This window comes from Botryllus schlosseri, chromosome 2 (assembly GCF_051294905.1).
Source record: "Botryllus schlosseri isolate E-star chromosome 2, Bs_hap1, whole genome shotgun sequence".
Taxonomy (NCBI): Eukaryota; Metazoa; Chordata; class Ascidiacea; order Stolidobranchia; family Styelidae; genus Botryllus; species Botryllus schlosseri.
In genome coordinates, this window is record NC_137237.1 from 17,441,346 (window position 1) to 17,465,209 (window position 23,864).

General features: G+C 40.0%; 3 protein-coding genes and 1 long non-coding RNA gene across 4 annotated transcripts; all 4 read left to right on the plus strand.

The window, feature by feature from the left end:
* The first annotated feature begins 377 nt into the window (after positions 1 to 377).
* LOC145433906 (myosin light chain 3, skeletal muscle isoform-like) lies at positions 378 to 7,289 on the plus strand. The gene is made up of 6 exons (XM_080311160.1): positions 378 to 507; positions 575 to 602; positions 1,948 to 2,091; positions 4,674 to 4,847; positions 5,464 to 5,541; positions 7,109 to 7,289. The coding sequence occupies exons 1-6, from the start codon at positions 505 to 507 to the stop codon at positions 7,150 to 7,152; spliced, it is 471 nt and encodes a 156-aa protein (XP_080167286.1). The 5' UTR covers positions 378 to 504; the 3' UTR covers positions 7,153 to 7,289.
* A 314-nt stretch (positions 7,290 to 7,603) lies between these two features.
* Positions 7,604 to 15,637, plus strand: LOC145433903 (myosin light chain 3, skeletal muscle isoform-like). The gene is made up of 6 exons (XM_080311157.1): positions 7,604 to 7,735; positions 7,807 to 7,834; positions 8,042 to 8,185; positions 14,764 to 14,937; positions 15,288 to 15,365; positions 15,496 to 15,637. Exons 1-6 carry the CDS (start codon positions 7,616 to 7,618, stop codon positions 15,537 to 15,539), a joined length of 588 nt encoding a protein of 195 aa, XP_080167283.1. The 5' UTR covers positions 7,604 to 7,615; the 3' UTR covers positions 15,540 to 15,637.
* On the plus strand, positions 8,237 to 13,721 carry LOC145433910 (uncharacterized). The gene is made up of 7 exons (XR_013913225.1): positions 8,237 to 8,741; positions 9,868 to 10,254; positions 10,607 to 10,799; positions 11,193 to 11,310; positions 11,854 to 12,024; positions 12,587 to 12,685; positions 13,038 to 13,721. It is a non-coding gene; the product is annotated as an uncharacterized LOC145433910 (long non-coding RNA).
* A 626-nt stretch (positions 15,638 to 16,263) lies between the features above and the next one.
* LOC145459453 (tyrosinase-like) lies at positions 16,264 to 19,035 on the plus strand. Its single transcript, XM_080338091.1, has 2 exons — positions 16,264 to 18,304; positions 18,817 to 19,035. The coding sequence occupies exons 1-2, from the start codon at positions 16,276 to 16,278 to the stop codon at positions 18,960 to 18,962; spliced, it is 2,175 nt and encodes a 724-aa protein (XP_080194217.1). The 5' UTR covers positions 16,264 to 16,275; the 3' UTR covers positions 18,963 to 19,035.
* Positions 19,036 to 23,864: the final 4,829 nt, after the last annotated feature.

Consider the following 23,864-nt stretch of genomic DNA (forward strand, 5'->3'; position numbering starts at 1 on the left):
ATGAATAGCCCTACACTTGTTGAGCATGAGTAGATTCACAACTTTTGCTAATTTACCTATACGTTCATGCATTCCCTGTATACTAAAATATTGAATCATTATTTCACATTCAATGTGGGAGAACAGGACAAAGAAGGAATACGGTGCAAAGAAGCGACACACGACAACAGAGGCTGTCAACAAAGCAAATTTTAATGATGACTTCATTTTAATTACGTGTCTGGTACGGCTGTCTCATTGCGCAAATACTCGCACTAAGCCCTATATCTAGCAGTGAACTATCGCTGGAAATGTCATCATGACTCCACGATAAGATGGGAGTGTCAGACAATTTGGAGACAACGAAGGTTGATTCTGAGTTCACGTAATGCATTTCCGGTTGCGAAAGTGCGAGGGTGTCAAATGATTCACGATTTATAGCCTTGCTTCTGCGGAAGCAGTTCAATTCTGCATTACAAGCGTGTGTACTCTTTGATTCGTATAGCTTTCCGCGTAGTCTTCAAAATGGTGAGTATGCATATCCTCTTGAATTGGCATTGTAGTCTATGGATCTCAAGCGGTGTTTCTCTTTCAGACTGAAATTCCGGAACAAAAGGTCGAAGGTGATATTCCTATATTTTCACTTTAACATGCGATATCCGCATTAGAAATGCATTGACGGTTCGCTTTCAGTAGTACGTCTTCTTGTAGTGGTTGAAAGTATGCATTTAGTTGAAACTTGGGCAATGGGTTGGATATTCATGATTGTGATCCGCGCCTAATACCAGGTCTACGCAATCAAAAGTGAGTAGAACAAGACAACAATATAACATATCACATAGCGCTCTACGCAGTGTACTGTTCCGATGCCATTGTAAAATTACTCTACTCGGTCGGTGCGGACACTTTGGTTGGCCGCTCACTTTTGGGAGAATCAAGCGACGAAACGACTGCGTCCGATTCGACTGTTCGTTTCCTGGTCATGCGTGGAGGCAGGCAACGCTTTAAAAACACTGTATGTTCCGTAATAAATGAATTGCGGGTGCACTATAGTGCAGTTATTGGCACTCATTGCATAAAAATAACAGGTTCGTCCAGGTTAGTTGTATTGTGCGGTATTTCGATACCAAACGATTCAACAAATGAAGAAATAATGATACTATCACCATGTAACACACACATGTGGGTTGAAAATAGTACTTTTTGATATGCGCACCAACGCAGCTAACTGCCAAACTGACAAGGAAGCGCCTTGACTTTTTTCTTCGTTTGCTTCAATGAGCAATTTCAGTTATTGTGCTCGACTTCTCTGTACGATTCTGTTCTACCAGATGAACGCAATTGTACCAAAGTAAAAGCGACTCATATGAGTTTATTGTCGATTGTTATTGTTACTGAATGGATCGTCATTCTTTCACCGTTATCAGTCTTCACGTGTTGAAACAAACGAAGTACTGTGACGTTGTGACATAACCTAACGAATTTCGAATCTGTGTCAGAATTCAGCGGAGTTTTACGTGGAATTTTTGCTTTTGTTCCGTTCCCGAGTAGGCTATATTGGTCGAATAAATCGGCTGTCCGCGTTATCTGGTGTCCGAATTGCGCGGATTGGACTGCAGTTAGCAAGTATGCATTTGTCCACAATGGTCGCACTGATAACTTTACTGTGAACGAAAACGTTGAGTCCAGTGGCGCGAACTAGAAATCTAGCGCGTGTTCTAATATGTGACGTCATTATTAAATCAACGCTTGCACTTTGTCAACAATTGACTTTGGGTTGCACGGAGGGCATGCAATCACATAATCACAAATTGCCGACAGTACTTTTGTAGGAATGGGAAAGCGGTGTAGTGGTGGAATTCTGGTCGTATGAATCGTCCATATTTCAATGAGGCTGCCACGCGCAAGGGTCGCTATTCTCTGCCCAACCATCCTTACTAATTTTGCTTGATGAAAAACGTTTCACAGAAATCAAAGAAGCGTTTGAACTTCTCAGTAAAGACGGAGACAACAAAGTACACTTGTGCCAAATCGGAGATATTGTACGGGCTCTAGGAGAGTGCCCGACCAACGAAGATATTGTTAAATTCCTCGGAAGCCCTTCCAAAGAAGGTAGATAAAATACCATTACGGACAACCGCAATATCAGATAGGCTAATTATTTACTATAATTGGTATTTTCGTAAGTTACCAATTGCAATAGCCTACTACATATCGTTGTGCTTTGTTCCCCCTTAGTATTCATTTATTTATCTGTCTATTCTTTGGTTTGTATTTCTTATTCATCTGCGTATATTTACATCTTGTCAGCCTTAGTGATTGTACCAATGTACCTGCGTTGGGTGGCGATTAACGGTTACGTTAGACCTTTAAATGCCCACCAACACCAAATCCGTACCGATTTGACGACTTCTTTTGGATGATTGAGTTGGGCATCTTCTATCTGTATCTGTCATATTATTCGGCGGCAATAGCGTAGCGAAACGATCGATGCGACGTGTGATTCCGTAAGCCACAAATGCTATTCCAATGGTTATTAACCGGGGCTCAAACAAATATCCGGGGTTCGCAGTTGATCTGAACAGTTCATTTATTGCAGTAGTATTACATGTTTAATGTGATTTATTTTAGTGTAATGCAGTGTTGGGATGACTCGAGTCATGACTTGACTCGAGTCAACTTTTTCGTATGACTTGACTTGACTCGAGTCACTTTGCAAAAATGACTTGACTTGACTTGACTCGGTGCCTCAAAAATGCGGATTGACTCGTGACTCGGAGCAAAATTTGCGAGTCAATTTCAAGTCATCGAGTAAACGGTAACAATCAAATCACTGCATTTTGTGCATGTTCGTATTGTTCGTGATACGCCTGTGTGAGGCTTCTCGCTTGTGAGATTAACCAGGCATTCACTGAATGTACGTTTGAATGATCCTCCATTATTGCATCGCAACTAAACGAAATGATCACAGGTTACGTTGTCGTAGTAGTAGTAGTAGTAGTAGTAGTAGTAGTAGTAGTAGTAGTAGTAGTAGTAGAACAACAACAAGAATACAACAACAACGTATCTATGTTTGTCTCCATGTTTTAGACGGCTCAGTGGTAACATTGCGGAGTGATCACCTTTACCAACCCTCCTGTATGATTCAAGTCCATATCAATTTGTTACAACTTCTCGAGGCTTCGTATTCGTATTGGCTTATATAATAACAGACTGTAGCATAGCTATAAAGTTAGACGCGTATTTTATTTGCGGTTCTACGTGTGCATGATAGGCGCCTTCTTGCATGCATATTAAACTTTATATTAGTTATTTGATGCAAGATAAATAACAAATTATTCTGTCTTTCACACAGCTAGTGCAATGTAATGACTTTGAATCGTCACTGATACTTCGAAAATTCAATTTGACTCGAATTGTGACTTGACTCGTGACTCGACTTGACTTGACTTGACTTGACTCGAGTCACATCCAAAATACGAGTGACTTAACTTGACTCGAGTCACTTTCGAAAATCGATTGACTCGTGACTCGAAGGTAGTGACTTGATCCCAACACTGGTGTAATGGTTCAAATCCACTGCACTAGTTATATTGATATGAGCAAAGGTCAAGAAGCCCACAGCTCTGTGACGTTACAAATACGTCTGTGTCCTACGGTTAGTTATCTACAGTGAGTGTAGCTCTTGTAGCCCTAACCCAAACTAAAATCGATTTATTTTACATGCAACCTGCGCTGGTGCGCACGGTCTTTTTAGTTTAATCCAATTTATAGCCAGTCCGATACACGACACGTTTTGTCGCTAGAACTAGATTCAGAACAAATCCAAACATGGAATAGAATAGTTCAAGCTAATTTACGTTACAAAGCCATCGTACTTCGTAGTTGCGGTTGTGATGTCGTAAGCACTTAAAACCTCATTATCCTCGCCGCATGGGCATTTTAATGCGTGTTCAGGAATTCCACTGAATATACCTCACTGCTGGTTCATTATTCTGTTTCTCGATAGATTGGTTGGCTGGAAAACCTATTGCAGCATAACAATCAACATCTCTTGGCTCGTTGGTGACGATTTCAGATGAAAAGCGCCTTGTAAGACTACATAACGAACCATTTTACTCTCAGTGTCCCCAATCGCCCAGTTTGTGCCAAGGGGACGCTGGCGCACGCTTTGCGAACTAGAACTCTAGCATGTGTTGGAAATGTATCGGTTGCGTTTGATGGCGAATTCTGAATCATGTCGGTTCCGGCAATATTCGTTCTTCATCAATGGATAATCCCATAATTAGGCCTTGGCATGGCATTGAAAATAGCAATTAAATATACCGCGGAGAAGTGATGCCTTACTACAAAAGCCATGGAGCCACGGGATCTTGATATCCGCGAAAACAACTACTCACATTTTACTATATAGTGCGCATCCTATCCGGTCTTCGGGCAACTTTTCGACGCTTAATATAAAGATTCAGTGCATCTCTATTTTGTAATTGGCACCCAAGCATGATTGTATAATGTATACATAGGTAAATAAGTGTTATCTCCGTGGTCATAATCGGAAACAGCGATACACTGACTCTTCCACAAGGGTATTTCGACCATATAGCACGAACATATTCCACGGTCACGACCCTTTCAAAGTGCAGACGGCCATAAACCTCTACCGGTTGACCATCATCGTGATACGATCATCGCAGATATGGCCAGCAAGAAGATGACTTGCGAAGAATTCTTGCCAGTATTTGCAAAGATCCAGAACGAAGCCCAGAAAGGAACTTTCGAAGACTTCATGGAAGGAATGAGAGTATTTGATAAGGACGGGAACGGTACCGTGATGGGGGCAGAAATAAGACACGTCTTGACAACTCTCGGTATAACTTTTGTCAATTTTTATAGAGAAATTTGCGCAGGTGGTCAGGCTATTCGTATAGATGATACTCATTTATATTTAATGCCGTAAATTTATATTCAATTCAAACAGTAGAAGTAGCGCTTTTCCATGTATGTCAAAACTACTTGTAGTAGAGTAATCGAGTTCTGGAAATTACTCGAAGTAGTTTCAAGAAATAGATTGGGATATTGTTTTGCAGACTTTTATTGATCAATTGCCGGTGATAACTTTTAAAATTGCGAGAATCCACTAATCACTCCGCAAATAGGTGCAATTGTTAGAATGCCATCATATTCTAACGATACAGGTGCTACCTCGCATGGCTCTCGTGCGACCACTCGCAAAAGTGATACTTATTTGTCCAGACGCCACCTTCTACTTGAAAAATCTAAATTGCACAAAGTAAGTAGTTTGTCCTCAAAAACTCATAACGTAGAAGTAATTCACATTCATCACGACTTCATGAGTAGGGCAGATAGACAAAACCTACTTCTTAACCCACAGAACGTAAAACGTAGAGGTACGTCGTTACTGGCTACGTCTGGAAATTGGCATTCCCATTAGTTTCAATCCATAACCATCTGTTCGTGATTCAGCGGAGAAACTTACTGCGGCTCAAGTTTCGGAAATCATGCAAGGCCAAGAAGATTCGAGTGGCATCATAGTTTCTGCAGGTAACATAGCATCCAAATGAGTGAGGAAATAGTTCCGTGATTTTGACTGAACTATTGTCAAACGTCCGCCAACTAGCTATTGATGGAGCTCTCGCTCTAAAATCAGACACTTTCATCTGCGACATTCCGACGTTTTCAGTATATACTATACATGATACCACTTCGGAACTAAACTACATGTTGTATGATAATAGTAATTGTAAATGTTGTTTTCTATATGTATATTGTCTGTGTAGTTGGTCTACTGGTGATGTCTAAAACAAAACAATAAAAAAAACTGTTTTAAACAAGGTTCATGTTTTATACATCAGTGTTTCACATGCCTTGACATTTTAAATACAGTCCTATTGATAATCCTTCCGTCTTCAGTTCGTGAAATCGCTGCAACAAGCCACTGTTATATGGTTCATAGGGATGGTGTGAACGTGAGGTTCACGTTCGCGTTCTGTGAGTGAACCTCGGAAATTTAGAGGTTCGCGTTCACAACAGAACCTTGGTAGGTTCTGCACTGTGAACCTTTTTCATATATTACAATTTTCACTTCATTTTAACATCTTTCGTTCAAATTTATTGCATTTCAATTACGGGCCACTCTATGCATGCCGCTGGCAGTATAAAAAATCAACACTAAACGAGCATGCACCTTGACAATCTCAAATGTTTTACTTGCTTTGTTACAAAAGTTTGCTTGAAATATCCAGCTTATCGTTTGTGAATATTTAGTGACTCTCTGCTGTGAGCTTAAGCCGCAATCACACAATATCACGAGCGAAATGCATAGTGAGCGAATGATGCTTATTCATTATTCAACCAATCAATAAGATTGATATCGTTTTCTGACGTAAAAAATCTAGCAGGAGTATGGGGTCAGTCTTGACTTCATATTTTTACTTTATCATCAAAACCCAATCCGTTCGATTGAGGTGTTGGCTATACTGCTGTATAACTTGCTAATGGGGTAATATCCGCAGCAAGTATAGAAACCCGTTTTACACACTTCTCAATGTCAATGTAGCAATACTCAGACGCTGAATAAATTGTCCGGTCTGGCCTAGACAGTTAAAGCGGAAGCTTATATTCCTTGGTAAACTCCTCGTCGAAATTGTTGACTAAGCGACGGAAGATATTGATTTTATGGGATTATTATATCCTTTGATTGCCTCAGTTGATACATTTTGCGACGTTTAAAACGCCAATATGTACTTCAGCATTGTGGCATTATGTGACCCGAGTCGTCGCTAGGTATCGTGTACAGTGTACGCACTGTGTCACATTAATATAGGCTGTCACTTTATTGAAAGATAGGATTGGAATTAGCAATATGACGTCACATGACGTCATGAGGTTCACGTTAGCGTTCACACAGAACCTTTCAAAAATGTTCGAGTTCACACGAACCTGAACCTTTCAGAGGATCACACCATCCCTATCATTACATCGTCCTTCGCTGACCGTACATATTACGCAGTACGTTCCATGTCGCCACGGCATTGTTTTCAAATGATCCCGTCGTACCGTAACATGGCAACGGCTTGCAGTTCTATTTGCACTAGAATATATATTTCAGATTTCTGCAAATTCCTTCTGGAAGCACCGAAAGCAGCATTTTAGAAAGTTATTGACGTATATCAGAGAAGGAATTTCGCTGTCGCTACTTCCCGCTGAAATTTTTCAGTTTTCCATGGAATTTGATAATAGAATCAACTACGGATTCCTGCAAAATTGTACAATAAATGGCTAGAATTGTTCGCTTGTGTTTGCAGCTATTTTCGGGTGTAATGACAAAGTGTATATGATGACTTTAGTTTGTGGAAAACCCAGAGTGCAGATAGTTGTGATAATCGTAGATTAGAAGACATCACGAATCATACACATGTGGAAATGAAAAGAAACGGGTTCTAATAATCGGAATTATTAGAAAAGAGCTTCACCATCGTAAAACTTACAGTAAATATATGCAGGCAGTCAATCCGGATTTATGTAACGCCATTCGGAGACGTTGCGAACCGGGTCGTTGATATATTAGCAAGAGCAAAGTGAAAATTGAAAACAAATTAACACCTATACCAATTAAATGATGGTGTTTCTGACCACCACTCCATACCAGCTGCTGTACGACGCAAAGCGAAACATATATAAGAATTGTATTGAACCGAGTATCACTTCATTCGCGTACCAACAAATAGAAAACATGGTGAGTACGATCTGTATGAACTATATTATCGCGATTTCTGCGTCCTATTTATTTTTATTTCTGCTTGTCAGGCGGATTTCAGCGAGAGACAAGTTGAAGGTAGGACTGCTTTATATTCGATTACGATACTAAAGAAAGCTTTACTTCACCATAGAGTACGATGCTCACAAATATCCATCATATAGAATAGCCTGTCTGTATTGCAAGTCTGTATAAGTAACAAATGTGTCCAGTGCCTGGTGTTTTTCGATTGAGGGGCTGTTGGTGAGAGTTACTACATCTTAGGAAGAACATCTTATTTATCAGATATCAACGAGGCGATTGAGCTTTACAGCAAGGATGGAGATAAGAAAATTCACTTATGTCAAGTGGGGGATGTAGTTCGAGCGCTAGGGGAATGTCCAACCAACGAGGACGTTCTCAAGTTTCTTGGAAATCCTCCAGCTGAAGGTAATCTCTATTTAATTTATGTGATAGCCTAAAGTCCCATGTAATCCATCATACACTGTAAATCCGCAAGGTCGTATTGAACACTTCATAACACTTTTTTCTGCGTACAGACACACTTTTTGGACATATAAACGCATTGGGCCATTATCGTCGCAACGCTTCTGCGTATTTCTCCGTTTACATGTAACACTTCACCACTGCGGCTTATTTTCAAGAAAATTTATACTTAGTAATTTATCATCAATTTCGTATTCATAAACTATTGGTACGTTTGGAGATCACATTAAATCATGGTATATGTAAAATAATATTACTCACTTGACCCAACACTAAGTTAAAGGGTAATATTTCAATATACATATTTCCCTGTGACGCAGAGGGGTCACCACCTTCGTTACGGTAGAGCGCGCTCGATTTCAGTTTGGATTTGAATTGGTGGTTCGTCAGGCTTCAGGCAGAGAGTAGGGTACACGAAAAAAACTTGGCGAAATGGATATATTGAAGCAGTTTCTGCTACCTGATGGCGTAAAGGATCATAACATCCATGTACTGTAAGGTATGGAAATGCGGTAAATGTTATTGGATATATGTAATGTGAGGATAGTCATAAAATTAACTCGTTTTGACATTGCAGTAAGGTCGTTTGTTTTAGATGTTTTAGTAGGCTACTGATATCCCTTATTCATATGAATGTTCGTTAGATCTTTTGTAGTATATGATTCGTCTGATCTTATTGCTGGATGATCGAGCTTCGAATCTGATAATATACCAGGCTGCGACCAGGTCCAGTACTACGGTACTGATGGGAAGCTGCTATAGAAGTAACTTTTTTGACATATGGATAAAGGAATGTTCTCTCTATCCACACTGAAATATCCCTATGTAGGCGATATTGTGGTCCATTGTGGACAAGTACTGCAACGTCAGCAATTGAATGCCGGTATGACAGTCATGCAACGGTTTTCATTGTTTTTCAACTGCAACACATTTTACACTGTACTGTTTATTCCAAGTGGTAAGGTGTTAACTGAAGCGATTTTTTTTGACATGTCAAAATAGGTCAAAATTTTGTCAAAATTGTACTGTTAGGTCAAAAATTGCCAAAATTCTTTACAAAATCAAAATTTTGTTGGCAACTTGCATTTCGTTTGTATCATAGATGATTGCACTGTCGGTGAACTTATCATTTTACAATTTACATCTTGTAGCCTACTTTATAGTCCTACCGTTGTAGACGGACCATCGTCTGCTCATTGTGAATCTTAAACTGTCAAATGAAACAAATACTCAACGTAGCCTATTGCACTATCCTAACTGAAGCAAGACTGCGTGGGCATTGGTTCTTCTATTAGAAACCGTGTGATGAAAAATTGGGATGTAGACAACTTTGTCATAATTAGAGAGAGAGTGCAGTGTACGCACAACTTCAGTGTTGCCGGCCAACAACTGCAGCTGGTGAACGTTCTTTCTTCATTCTTGCCAAGCTACTTAGTTAGGACAGACACTTTCTACCCGAAAATGTAGGAAAGTATCTTTCGTTGTACTACAACAAATTTTTAATTATTTTTACCATAATACGAGATGTAACTAATACTACAATTATTCATGGGTCCAGATTTCGATAAAATAAGTTATTTTTCATGTAAAAATTTGTCAATTTTCATGCTAAAAGATTTTTTTAGGTCAAATTACTTCGGAAGAACTGACAGCTCCAGCCAGAAATAAAGATAAATTCCGGTAATACAGTTCTAACACTATGTGAGGAACACCTAATTTAAGTACATGGGGTCAAAATTAAGTTTTTCATCATCAAAATATGTGTGAATTTGAATTTTTTAGTCAAAATCTAACCTTTTTAGGTCCAAAACATCGCCCCAATAATAGCACAGCCAACAAACAATCTTTTCAACAAACCATGGATCACAAGGGGTAGTATTTGTTTCGCCCAATCCCCAAATTTGACTTTTCTGAGTTTTTTGTGACACGGTAACTAAACTAAACTCTATTTTGCAGGTAGTATGTATTGAACTTGGCACCTTTTTGAAATGCATTTGCTGTATGGAATACTGGTAAGCATCACGGTGTTTTGTAAGTGAACTGGTATATCCTTAGAGAATGAATTTGATTCTGTTGCAATCGGTTATCTTTGTGATAAAGATTTTTATGAATGTTTGCTGATAAAATTTCACAAAAATTGTTAACAATCCAGGAAGTATACTAACTGTGCCAGAGTAAAATTGGTGGTAACGTCATGTGCAACTTTCCATTCCATTACTTAATTATTCTATGAAAGACACCCTTCTGTCACGCACAACTTTTTGCAGAAAAAAAAAAACAACTGTATCCAGTATGATATCTGCGTGATTACTGATCAGTTCATTTGTATCGCGAATTTTGACAACAAATATTTCTTTTCAATAGTCTTGGATTGATCCTCAAATTCGTTCAACTGATGTCCACTCTTTGAAAAGAGCCCCCTGGGTCTACCGTGCCTGCGCTATCAGACAATGTTGACAGTGACGTGAGGAGTCATTCGTAACGGGTTTTGTGCCGGCACAGTCATCTTATGTGATACAGACCTTTGTCTCAAGAACCCATGGATACATGTGATTATGTAAGCCTATTTATTCATTTTATATATCACCATTGATTATGTAATCTGCTGGTTTTTGCAGTCCTACTTTTCTTACGAACTATCTCGCAGAGTAGCTTACGGGCTATTCGATATGAGCTGAAAAAGGCTTCATCTGTGTATACTGTACAGTGTACCCTGAACTGTGTACACTGAACACTGAACAGAGATGTAGTTGAATGTAATGAGCTCGTGTAACTTGTACTTTAACTATTGCTTACTAAACTATAATGGGCTAGGTCAGTGGTTCTCAACCTGGGGGGCTGAGCACCTCTCCTGCGCTTCTGTAACCTACCTGTGTGAAATATTTATATTTAGCCTACTTCTGCATCAAATTTACAATTTTCCTTTGGTATGTATCGTATTTTCTAGAAGCAGCATTTGGATTTGACCAGTAAAAAAAAAGAGCCGCCATGGCACGCCACGAATCAGGGACTCATCAAGCCTGGGTTGCGGCTGATGGAAAGAATACAAAAAATGCCCTAATGTGCAGGTAGTATGTATTGCAATTGGCACCTTCTTGAAATGCATTTGTTGTTAAAAATACTGGTAAGCATCGCGGTGTTTCGTAAGTAAACTGGTATATCCTTAGATAATGAATTTGATTCTGCTGCATTCGGTTATTTTTATGAATGTTTGCTGGTAAAATTCCACTAAAATGATTAACAATCCAGGAAAGTATGCTACTCGTGCTGGAGTAAAATTGGTGGTAAGGTCACATGCAACTTTCCATTACAATAATTATTTGTTCTATGAAAGACACCCTTTTGTCATATACAAATGTATCCAGTCTGATATCTGCGTAATACTGAATGCTGGTGACGTCATATTTTGTGATACGATTTTTGATGTACAACGTTCTTTCGAGTTCTCTACTAGTTGCTGACGAGTCTCAGCCGAAAATATTCAGGCTCATTTCAATATGCATATACTATTCAATTTTATATTGAAGTTTTTCACCTCGAAGAAGCTGTTCGAATATTGAATAGTTCCCTTGTATTCCAAATTTTTGAAACAAGTATTTTCTTTTCAACAGTCTTGAATTGATCTTCAAACTCATCCAACTGGTGTCGACTCTTCGAAAAGACCCCCGGTTCTACCGTGCCTGTGCTAACGGACAATGTTGATAGTGACGGATTTTGTGCCGGTGCAGTCATCTTTTGCGATAATGCTTTTGCCTCAAGAACCCATGGAAACATGTGATTATGTAAGTCTATTTATTCATTTAATATATCACCATTAATTATGTAATGTGCTGGTTTTTGCAGTCCTAATTTTCCCAATAACTATCTATATATGCGATATAAGCAGAAGAGAGGCTTGATCCGTGTACATTGAACAGAGGTGCTCTTGAATGTAAAGAGCTGGGGTAACTTGCATTTAAACTACTGCTTACTGAACTATACTTGGAACATCAAATTGAGATCATTTCCCATGTCGTGCTAATTCCAAATAATTTCGTTAATTAAATTTAATCAGGAAGGAAGGATTTTGAAAGATTGAGAACAATTACAATTACTGCAATGAAGGAAAAGTATTCAACACCTTCGATAAGATATCACAAAGTTTTTTGTACTAAAGACAATCAATGTGTCCTTTGTCTGGTATATTTTCTCGTCTCAATTCAAAGCAGCTATAAAATCTTAGAATCGAAGTTATATGTAAAGCCTACCGTATGTCAATTATTGTAATGGAAATCCAAACCCATAGGAATAACGATTCTACTATATTTATTTTTGGATCCTGTTTGCAATCAATTACATTTTCAGCAAAACGAGGTTGATGAAGTCAACTGTCTTCTTCTCCAAGCCAAATTGAGAGACAAGCTAATATAATCCAAGACCCAAGCGCATGTCTTATTGAAACAGGTATCGTAATCTTTCTGTTTTGTGGACCATACAAATTTACATAGACCGTTCGTAGACGTACATAGACGTTCTGGAGTTACAGTTCTGCATTCTCACTGTTGCCTGTGCGTCTGAATGTCAATGTAAATGTCAAAATGACCGAATTGAAGAAAACGCAGACCTAATTCAAGATATTTTTATTAGTCGTTATGCGAATTTTAGTCCTTCTCAGTGATAGGATTTCACATCTACCCGAGCGCCTTTCCTGCGCTTGTGTAACCTGCATGTGTGAAATATTTATATTTATTTCTGCATAAAATTTAGAATTTTCATTGACATATTCAAAACTTTGGAATTTAATCACATTTTCAAGGAGCGCAACTTGGAGTCGACCAGTAAAAAGAAGCAAACACCATGGCACGCCACGAATCAGAGATTGACAGATCCTGGATCGCAGCTGATGCCAAGAATATAAAACTGCTTCAGTGAAAATGGAGTATTCAGAAACATTGTTGACGTTTTGAGCTACTATGCATTGGATTGTCATACCCTGAAGGAGTGGTTCTCAAACAGGAGAAAGCATCTGAAGGGGCGTGAAGCCGCTGTCAACTAAAATCTTTTTCGCACATGGCAGCTTCTACTTATTTCTCTGTGTATGGTCAGAATTTAATATTTGAATATTCTCTCATCAACAACTATTACCGTCACTGCCATCCAACCATCAGTTGGGATTTCTAGCGTTCTGGTTGCGTTTTTTAATTTCATGATACGACGATAAGGGGTGTGTGAAATTTTCTTGCTTTCATAACGGGGCGTGTCCAAAAATGTTCAAGAACCAGTGCCCTAATGACTTCCAGATTTCATATTTTGCAGCAGACTGGTAAATAACAACAAAATATTTTCTGTAAATCTGCAAAATTTGTATGGACTCAAAGAAACGATTTCTTTGTTATTTAAACAAAAGTGATTGGCATTAACCTGATATAAATACTTGTAATGCAAGCCCTAGAATATTTTTGATGCCTGGTTAGCAGGCCCAATTTCATTAAGAGTAGAAAAATACTTTGAAACTGATACATTCATAGTTTGTTTATTTACAATAAAATTAGAAATTTACAAGCCATAATTTGATCAGTTTTAAATAAGTTTTAATGATTTGTGTTGATCATGTTTTCCGTTAACGGACGTAACCAATGAATTTGATTCCATGCCATTGTCACGAAAGTTAAAGATACTAAATGATATTTTGTTCTCACTATCCCTAATTCCCTATGCATTCATTTTCATGATTGAGCGAGTTGCATAATATTTGTAGTGAGTTTGCTCTTGATTATTTGTGATGTTCGTGATTTCATGGACTATTCCGGAAACGGTTTCAACTGCTGATCTGAATTTATGAAACCCTGTCACAGCAGCTATTGGAAATTTCAATATTTGCACGTATTTAATCACCCAGGTTGGGTATTATAAGCGTCATCTATTCATGAATCAATAAAATCTGATTTTATTTTGAGCCCTGCGTTCCGGTGACTAGTCAACCAGCCACTTTGAGGCTGAACACTTTTTAGGTAAACACTTTTAATTTAAACACTTCGCAACACTTCTAGGCGTTCAATTTTTGGATCACGTTTCGTGTTCAATTTTCCGGGTTGAGCAACACTTCAAAATTTACAGTGTACAAGTTGCGAAATCATGCGTTGAACAACTGACGCAATATTAATGTAAGCACTCGAGCTTCATACATGCAAGTATTCATGTTATTGCCGGGTTTGGTCTGTCATTTATTTCATGCTTCAGGTGTCTTAATTATATTACGCAGACAACAGCGGGATAAAATGCTCTTCTAATGCAATATTTTAATGATGCAGTTTTCCGTCGGTATCGTCTTTTATACCAGTAGCTTGCATAATTAAAGAGCTATAAAGGACATATGCATCATCAATATCATCATGTTACAATAAAATTTTGGAAAACCTGTCGTGCATATTCCCGATCCTTTCATATAATTCTGGGATACCGTGTACTACATTGCTTGCCGCTGCAGTTCCTCGGTTATATCATTGAGGCAACATAATGATATGCGCTTGATTGCAATTTAGATATGAAAAGTCATAAGCTCGCTCCAGAAGAATTCATGCCGATTTTCTCCAAAATAATCGCTGAAGCGACTAAGGGCACCTACGAGGATTTTATGGAGGGCCTTCGCGTTTTCGATAAGGACGGAGACGGAACCGTGATGGGAGCCGAGATCAGACATGTCTTGACCACGCTTGGTAAGGATGTTAAAAATTCGCCACTGGAATATTAGCTTTACCGTGTGCATCTCGGATCCCATGTGTAATGTAGATGAACTTACCGAAATCTGTTAGCGACCAAATACCCTTACACGCTTAACATCTTGCCAATCAATCGATTACAATTTCAAGCGAAATTATGGATTTTACTGCCATGGTCTATATCCCTGTCGCATTTCCGCGCTTCGTGACAGAGAATTCCACTTCCATCCAAGTCCTGTTTGAGATACACATTGCTCTTGTTGTGAGAGACATAACCAAGCGCCTTTGTTAAGTGAAAGACAAATGTTAAGGAGTTTCGCGCTTTCATACACGACCCTTCTTGGTAGGTGAAAAGTTGACAGCTACTGAAGTATCCATGATGATGCAAGGCCGAGAGGATGCGAATGGAATCCTCCAATACTCTGGTGAGTACACAACTATACATACATGCATAAACATACTCATATACAGGCGATATCAAGCAACGGCGGCAGACGCCCAGGTAGAATTGAACGATGTCTGTGATACTAAATGCGATTGCATCTTCAATTTCAGATTTTTGCAAATTCCTTCTCGAAGACCCGCCATCGGCAATCTGAAAGACTGCGATTGCGAATTTTGATCATGGTGGAATCGCGGCATCAAATGCAAACGGAGGATAGCTTATTGTTTTGGGCGTAATAAATGTTTCATTATTGAGTCGACGTGTATTCAATATGCAAATTCGCGTGTGTCATTAGTGTCGAGGATTATAATTAGGTTATAATTCGGTTTGAAATTTGGGATTCGCTGAAGGTTTGCAGATTAGCGTGAGGGTTCACCGCAGGTTAGTAAAGTTTAAGAACCGTTGGAATATACATTCTTACTTATAGGGCTTCTAGTAATCGCAGGCACAAAATACTTCCGAAAATAACAATAATAATATTACCTATACTATTTCACTTGGAAGAGGAGACTTATTTATTCTATTATTATGGCCTGCTCATCGCAATCGTTAGTATTATCTCAGGTTGTACAGACCCCTGGCTTGAACCTATGCTAGACAGTCCTGATGTCGGTGCGATATCTCGCTGAAAGACTGAAGTAAATCCATACTGAAATCCAAAGCGGCGGAATACCACCTATACCGGCACGATTGAAAATATCGCTTGCGAGGCGGGAAGCACGATAGTGGCATAACTCGAATAAGGGTCAATTAATCAATTTAGTAAACTAGGATCACATGCTCAACTGATATAATAACACGTGAAAGTATTATCCATCCTTAATATAGCTGAGCCGTACTAATCCGATGCCGCAAATATAAAGTCAAACTGGCACCAATGTATCCTACAGATGCACAGAAAAATGATGCAGGTACTGCCGCATGTATGCGTGATGTATATTGCTTTATTGCATACTATGGAGCTCGCCCACGGCCAATTTCCCAGACTTTGCACAACTACCGCAGCATTATCGGATCGGGAATGCTGTCCAAGCGTGATAGATGAATATGGTAGATCATCCAAGTGCGGACACCACGTCGGCAGGGGGTCGTGTCAAGATATAGAGTTTGAAAGATATGAATTCGATCCTAAGCTCACAATTGATCTGATATTTGATGATAGAAAGGACTGGCCAAGATCATTTTTTGACAAAGCATGCACGTGCAATGGAAATTTCGACGGGGTAGACTGCAGTGTCTGTAAACCCGGATTTTCGGGGATTCGATGTGAGGAGAGGAAAAAGAATATAATTCGAAAAAACATTTTATCTTTGTCCGAATCCGAAATGGAAATTTTCATTTTAAACCTTAACAAGTCAAAACACACAATCAGTGAAGAATATGTCATATTGACCACGAGTTACGATCGAATTCTGTTGGGTGACGATCCGGTTTTTACGAATATATCAATCTACGATTTATTCGTATGGATGCATTACTACGCTTCGCGAGATAATTTAGTGCTCGACCTCGATGGTGTCGGCAGCAATAACAAAGCCTTCACGAGTATCTTTGAAAGGTCTAGCGTACAATCCGTGAATTTGAAAATTAGTAGTATTTGGGATTACGCCCACGCAGGCCCATCTTTTCTGCCTTGGCACCGGTACTTTATATTAAAATGGGAGGAGGAATTCGCTCGCAACGTGGCTCAAGACCCGAATTTCGCGATCCCATACTGGGATTGGACCGAAAGTAGCTCGTGTGAGGTTTGTAACAACAGACTTTTCGGTAGAAAAGATTCAAATCGTCCCGAACTGATTGACGGAAATTCGTTGTTTTCCGATTGGCAAACAATCTGCAAAAGGCATGGCGATGACGATTACTTGCTTAAGGGCAGACAGTGTGATGGAACACCGGAAGGTCGAATGTTACGTAATTACGGCGAGTACGACTCCACAGCCAGCTCTGGTCTTCCGACATCACGCGACGTAGAGAACGTGCTTCAAGTCTCTGAATACGAGACAATACCGTACGACGCGACGTCTGACTACAGTTTTCGCAATGTCCTTGAAGGATTTGCTGATCCGAATAGCGGGAAAGCGTTGCCAGGATATAGCACAATGCACAACGCAGTGCATCTTTTCATGAATGGAACTATGTCTGAAGTAGGCTCGTCTGCGAATGATCCGATATTTATCGTTCACCACGCGTTTGTCGACGGGCTTTTTGAGGAATGGCTTCGGAAACATCCGCTAGATGGGGTTTTGAATGACCTGAATGCGCAGCGTGAAAGTATTGCCACGGGTCATAATTTGCAAGACTTTATGGTCCCGTTTTTTCCTTTAGTCCGTCAGATGGAGGGCTATCATTCGTCTGACCGGCTTGGCTATTCTTACGACTTCATCGAGGACGGAGAAAGTAGCGGCATCACTTACAGTGATCATGATAAACAAACGATAGCAGTGTTGTTGGATGCCGACGCAAGTTACGATACTGTGCCTTCGGGCGGGTTTGGGGATGGCCTACCGGCCCCCTATTTCGAAGCTCTTACTGACAACCAACAACCTCGCCAGGTGATCGATGACATGAAGTGGCAGAATCCAAACATGGAAAGCCGCGGTGGAAACGCAGTGTTGCACGAAGCGAGGCTAGACGGCAATCACGCAGGTGGAGAAATAAATTCCCATGCACCAACGGCCGAATCCGATGGGAAGCCAGCAGAAGGTTTCGATGTCGGCAGAAGGGTAAACACAAAATGGGAGCATCTCTTGTCGATTTTATACGATGGAGGGAGATACATCGCTCAACTTCCGATTCGAGATAAAATTCTATTACTACTGCTGGCTATTGTTACTGCCGTTTGTGTGGTATTTTGGGTTTTACTGTGCTGCAAATGCCGACGACTTCTGCCAGCAAGAAGGTCCAGATTGTCAAACAAAGGTAAGGTTTGAAATGACGGTAAGTGTGCTCGGCTCATGTGCCTACGTCGAAACCACATTTCACAAGATGAGACATTTTCTTGGGGGCATTCTCAAGGACTTAGTTGTGAGATTTACCAGAAGACATTGGATAAAATAATCATACATTTGTTAGATCTTAACATTCGGTTGGTCGATACTCTCCTGTTTCATATTTAATTGGGAAAATACAATCCTTCAGAGTGTATAATGCATGGGAATATTTATCGAAATATAAAAGCGGTCAGAATTTGTGAAATGGTCTCCCTTGCTAACCACATGATTGGTCATGGGATGGCACATAATGTAGTCGCATATAATTGTCTCTGGAGATATGATATCGCTAATAATAAGGATTACTTTCACAGAATAGCATATTTCGGAAAACAACTATTATTCAGCCCATGCATTACAGTACATGCAATTCATGCAATGTCCTGATATACAAACGTGTTTCGGAGACCGTCGACGTTATCATATTTGTCTATTCCACAGATTCTATCGGGCATAACTGTGTTTGTTTACAATCTGAATATGACGATTGTGAAAATCAAGCTCTGCTGAATGACTTCAACGGCTGCAAAACAATTTGTCGATCAAAGAAAAACCGGAATGTAAAGATTCTGCTTGACGAAATCTGAAATGAATTGAAAGAATTTTAATTGATCATGACCTTTCACTTTTAAATATACGTTTTTTTTCGCATATTCTCAATCCGTATCCATCCCCTTTCGTGTCTGCCGGTATAGTTATCAGTAACGATATGAAGCATTTAATTCAATGTGGAGGAGGTTGTACAACTGTGCAAATATAAATTGAAGGGTTAAAGTATTCACTGGTCACTATCACATGTAATCCGAGAGCTTTGTCGTTCCGCTTCTACCCGGCTGGATCACTTTAAAATTTTGTCTACGGCACGCTGCTAATCGGCAACAGGTCAGCGTACCGTACAGGTATAATTGAGGAATAGGATACAGTAAACAAAATACTCCGAGTGAACCCCGTGTCGTGATCATCCCCATAGTTCTTCGGTGCCAATTGTCCTTTTGTTGCGAAGTTAAGTAGCTTTTCTAAAGATCGAAATCATGTTCCTGATTTGAGGATTTGGACAAAGGGTGGGCAAACTTTTTATCTCGAGGGCCGCATTAAACTTCGGAATCCATTCGCGGGACGAACTATAGTAAAATCCGCATTGGAAGCCGAAACGCTATCTTCTCTATAATGATATTGTAACCGAAGACATAGAGAATTGGAGTATACTTAAGAAGAAACCCAAAACGCACACCCGTCAGAAACATGAACGAGATTCTATAAGCTGACCCTCCTCAATAACCGATTTGCTCAAATTAGGGATGAAAGTATAGAGCAGGATGGAAATATGAATCTGTGAACAGCGATTGCGACTTTTGGTTTAGCTTCAAAACACACAGTGCTGACAGCATCATTAACACGTTACAATGCGCTTCGGAAATTGGCGTTCTGTGTTAAACTTGCCATATTCGCGTTCCTTATTGTGAAGACGGCAGCAACATAATTTACCATTGTCTCAAACATTTTATTAATTCGGTCGATTTATTTTGCACCTTACTACCATCATAACTTAGCAATATCATGACTAAATAAATACACCAAGAAAAAGTTTAATCAAGTCGCTGCAGTAATTCGAATTTTACTGAACTTTCAATATTATTATAAAGCTTCTCGCGGCTTTCGCGGGGCACACTAAATGTTGCTGCGGCCCGTGGTTTGCCCACCCCTGATATAGACATATTGTTCACTGAGAGACATGCATACACTTTCATAAATGAACGTCAGGATGTCAGAGTGCAAAATGCCTCAGTTGTCGAAAATCACCCTCTCCCCTGTACGACTACATACAGGACCGTAACAGCACTTAGTCAGCACCCCCCGCCCCCCCCCAAAAAAAACGTCGATCTATCACCCCCCCCCCAAAAAAAAAAAAATCGGTCTAGACCCCAGGGTGATAAACCGAACTTATGAAGGGCTACATGACGCAAAAGATTTGAAATTGGTATTTCTTTAGTGGCAAATAATTTTTCCCTGTGCGATGGCCTTTGTCCTGTGGGGTTCAGATCGCCAGAACAGGATCATTCGGCGCCAGTCATAGATGCTCTATCCCTTGCTGTGTTCTTGCCTATGTCGATGAGACTTTCGACAACCAAATGATATCGCCAAAAGAACAACACATAGCTCTAGCTCGAAAGCAATAGGTTCCAGAACTCTGACCTTCGTATGTTTATTACTGACGGAGACGATTTCTCTACTGAGCTAGCAATGAGTTCGCCTCAAAAGTATCCACAGTTATTTTATTTTCGGACAATCGACCAGGCAAAATCAGACCATTATTTTCAGAGTAATGCTGTTTTCCGCTCCATCCTCATGGTTCACGTGCACTGGGAAATCTCTTCCCGCGCTGTCTTTACCAATTACTTTTACGCCGGATGGCGTCCGTCTTTTAACGCAGTGTGTTAATCCAATGCAACCAGCAGCGAGTAGCAGCAGTGCCGTTACCATAATCATCCACGTCAGTGCCAGTACGCAGAGTTCGCTAAAGAAGTACATACGGTCGGCGGCGTGTGATGCTGACTGGCAGTTCGTCTTCTGGTGCTGCACGGGTAGTTCAGTTTTACCCGTGTCTGTCGATGGCTTGACGGCATTGCTAATTTTCTTCCGCAAAAGGTTTTGGATTGATTTATTGTTGCGTCTATTGAGTTTCTGCCTCCCACTCAGCTCGACTAGCGGCTTTTGCCTGATTCCACAGCAAGGTGGATAAGAGGACGACGAAATCGGGCATATGCACGGATCTTCGTAGGTAATACTGGAATCGCTTCCAACTGGCGGAATAAGATACTCCCCCTTACGGGGAATGCCTTGTTTTTCAGCCGCCCTTGCGGATAACTCCAGAAACGGCGGTAGAAAATACTCGCGCGCCGTCACTTCGAGTATTACCACCGACAATGATGCCAATACATGCAGCATTTTACTACGAAATTTCAGAGTCATTGTATTCTCTAAAAACAACGCAGTTCGTTAAATGTGTTTACCGCGGAAAACATTAGAGCTGCTATACCAAATCGCCAGGAAACAGGTCACAGCATTTATCGTCGTTCGTTTCATAGATGATTTATCGATATAATAAATTTTCTCACTCAAAACCGTTCGTTAACTTAGGCTAAGAATTGCGACATTGTAGCCAAACAGGGGCCGGAAACTGGCCAGCCTCAGGTCAGTTCTAGTTGATTTGGTTCGACCAGCGCTTGGGCACGCGACGCAATATTTTATTCAGTTAGTTAGGATTAGAATTATTCGCGCTGCTGTTGCACTGCACTGCTTGGCTGGACTCCAGACGACAGCAACTGATACGAGTCTTCTTTTTAAACTTTAAACCAAAAATTTATGTTACGTTGCACGCATTGAAGAAACCACCACAAAAACATTTGAACAACCTAAGACCTCTCGCTGATGACCAGTGCACTATCATATAACTACAGGGAGAGTTCGTGCCTCTCAGGTTTTAACTAGGCAGTTGTGAAGACGCCTTTGATCTTTACATTACAGTCGATCAGTGTCGTATCGACATTATATGAATATTTTCGTTCACAACGTTCGCCCTGTCTGCTCTAATCAACGTTCACTCGTTCATTGTTATATATATACCTATCGATTACTAACCTTCAACTGATCCGACGCGCTGCCTCACAAAAGCCTAGAAGTGGGCCGTGCCACAATTCGGCAGCTAGGGATTATTAATAAAGAATATCGGTCTGGTGTAAATGACCATTGTAGTCGAAAAACACCATGATGCCACAAACCACAACAACATCCGTAGGTTAGTAATCTATAGTACAACAATATTGCGCGTTGGCTCCTTGGTATCCATAGTTGACCCATATATCTCCCTTCGTATCCTTCTATCAGGCCTGACCTTCAAAAACACTGTCGTCCTCGAGTCGCCTATGTAGGTAGACAGAATTTCGATAACTGCATGCGTTTTGAAGACTGCTTCATGCGAGAACCGGCAGTAATATTTATCTGCTGAAAATTATGGACCATTTATTGCTTTTAGGTCGACCTTCCGTCATTAACTGCTGAACCTATTTGTAAATGTAAATGGGATATTGGAATGTGGATTATCTAGGCCGGCGGTGATTGACATTGTAATTGTTCCTCTATTTGTAGGGAAGGAGGAGGGAGTTGCATTGGAAAGTTTATTGCATTATGGATCCCGCTGCCGTTGTGATAATGATCCTGTATTATAGTTACTGTCGTAACGCAGGCTGTGGTAGAGTAGCAGTTTGTTTTACAATCAGCTCTGCCGGCGTAGGCCTACAACACTATGAGATATAGTTCTCAAATGTCAAGAGGAAGAGTCGAGACCAAAAGTCGGCAACAGAGATATTGCTACAGTTAACATGATTCAGCATTGTAGTAAAACGCAGTTCCTGCTATCTTACATATACTGATCAGATTTACCGGCCATACAGTATATACGATTGGAGTCAAGTAGAACTCATTATTATCATCAACCATACTCAGGGCAATCACTCATAATCTCATTACGGAATACCATTCTCATAATTGTTGATAACTGATGTTGCATAATCCTAATATGTAGCATGATGTAATGGCAAACAACTGATAAACCAATCGAGGAACAAGGCCAACGGCGACAAGCCCCTAAGTCAAAGTCAGGACAATCTCATAGCCACAAATACCACCAGCAACCATACAATGGATTTTGAGAGATGAAAAACATTTTGAATTAAGACAAACAGGGCGTGTTTCTACCTTACATTGTCATACAGCTACATATAGTAGTTATGTATTCCATTGCTGCAATACTGATGGGCCTGGTTCGAACCTAGCGTATAGTCGGAGAATCCTCATCGCAATCACAGCTATAAGTTAGTGGATTACGCAAAAAAACGTATGGGTCAACTGCATATGACCAAAACAGCAACCACAACAATAACAACACACATCTGATTTGTGTGCATATGGAATATCAGATTTAGCTTAACATTTATTGATTATAATAATTTAATATGGGTCTTAATCATTATAACCATTCATTCATTCATTGATTATAACCTTGCACTATTTTCGTAGAATGTCATGAAAATATTTCTAAAAGTGTCCATCCAAGAATAGCCAATTGATACGTATCCTAATATCATATATTTCTAATGAGCACTACCAGACCATAGAGCATGTCTTCTTTCATAGATATATGATAGAGCAGTGGTTCTCAACCGGGGGGTCCGCGAAGCATTTTCAGGGGGTCCGCGTAGCCTCAAAATAGTTGATAAGCTAATTTGTATTTTTTTTAATTCGGAAAATCACGAGGCAGTTTCGCTTCATTACAAGTAAAACTCCAGAGCTCAGATCAACAGAATGGCAGTCTGAGGTGAAATATCCTTCTGAGCAGACTCATTTTTATTGCTAAATCACCGATAGCTTACGGATACAAACATTTTCCTGTTTGGAGGTGTTTTGTTAGGGATTGCGGGGTAAAAAGTTGG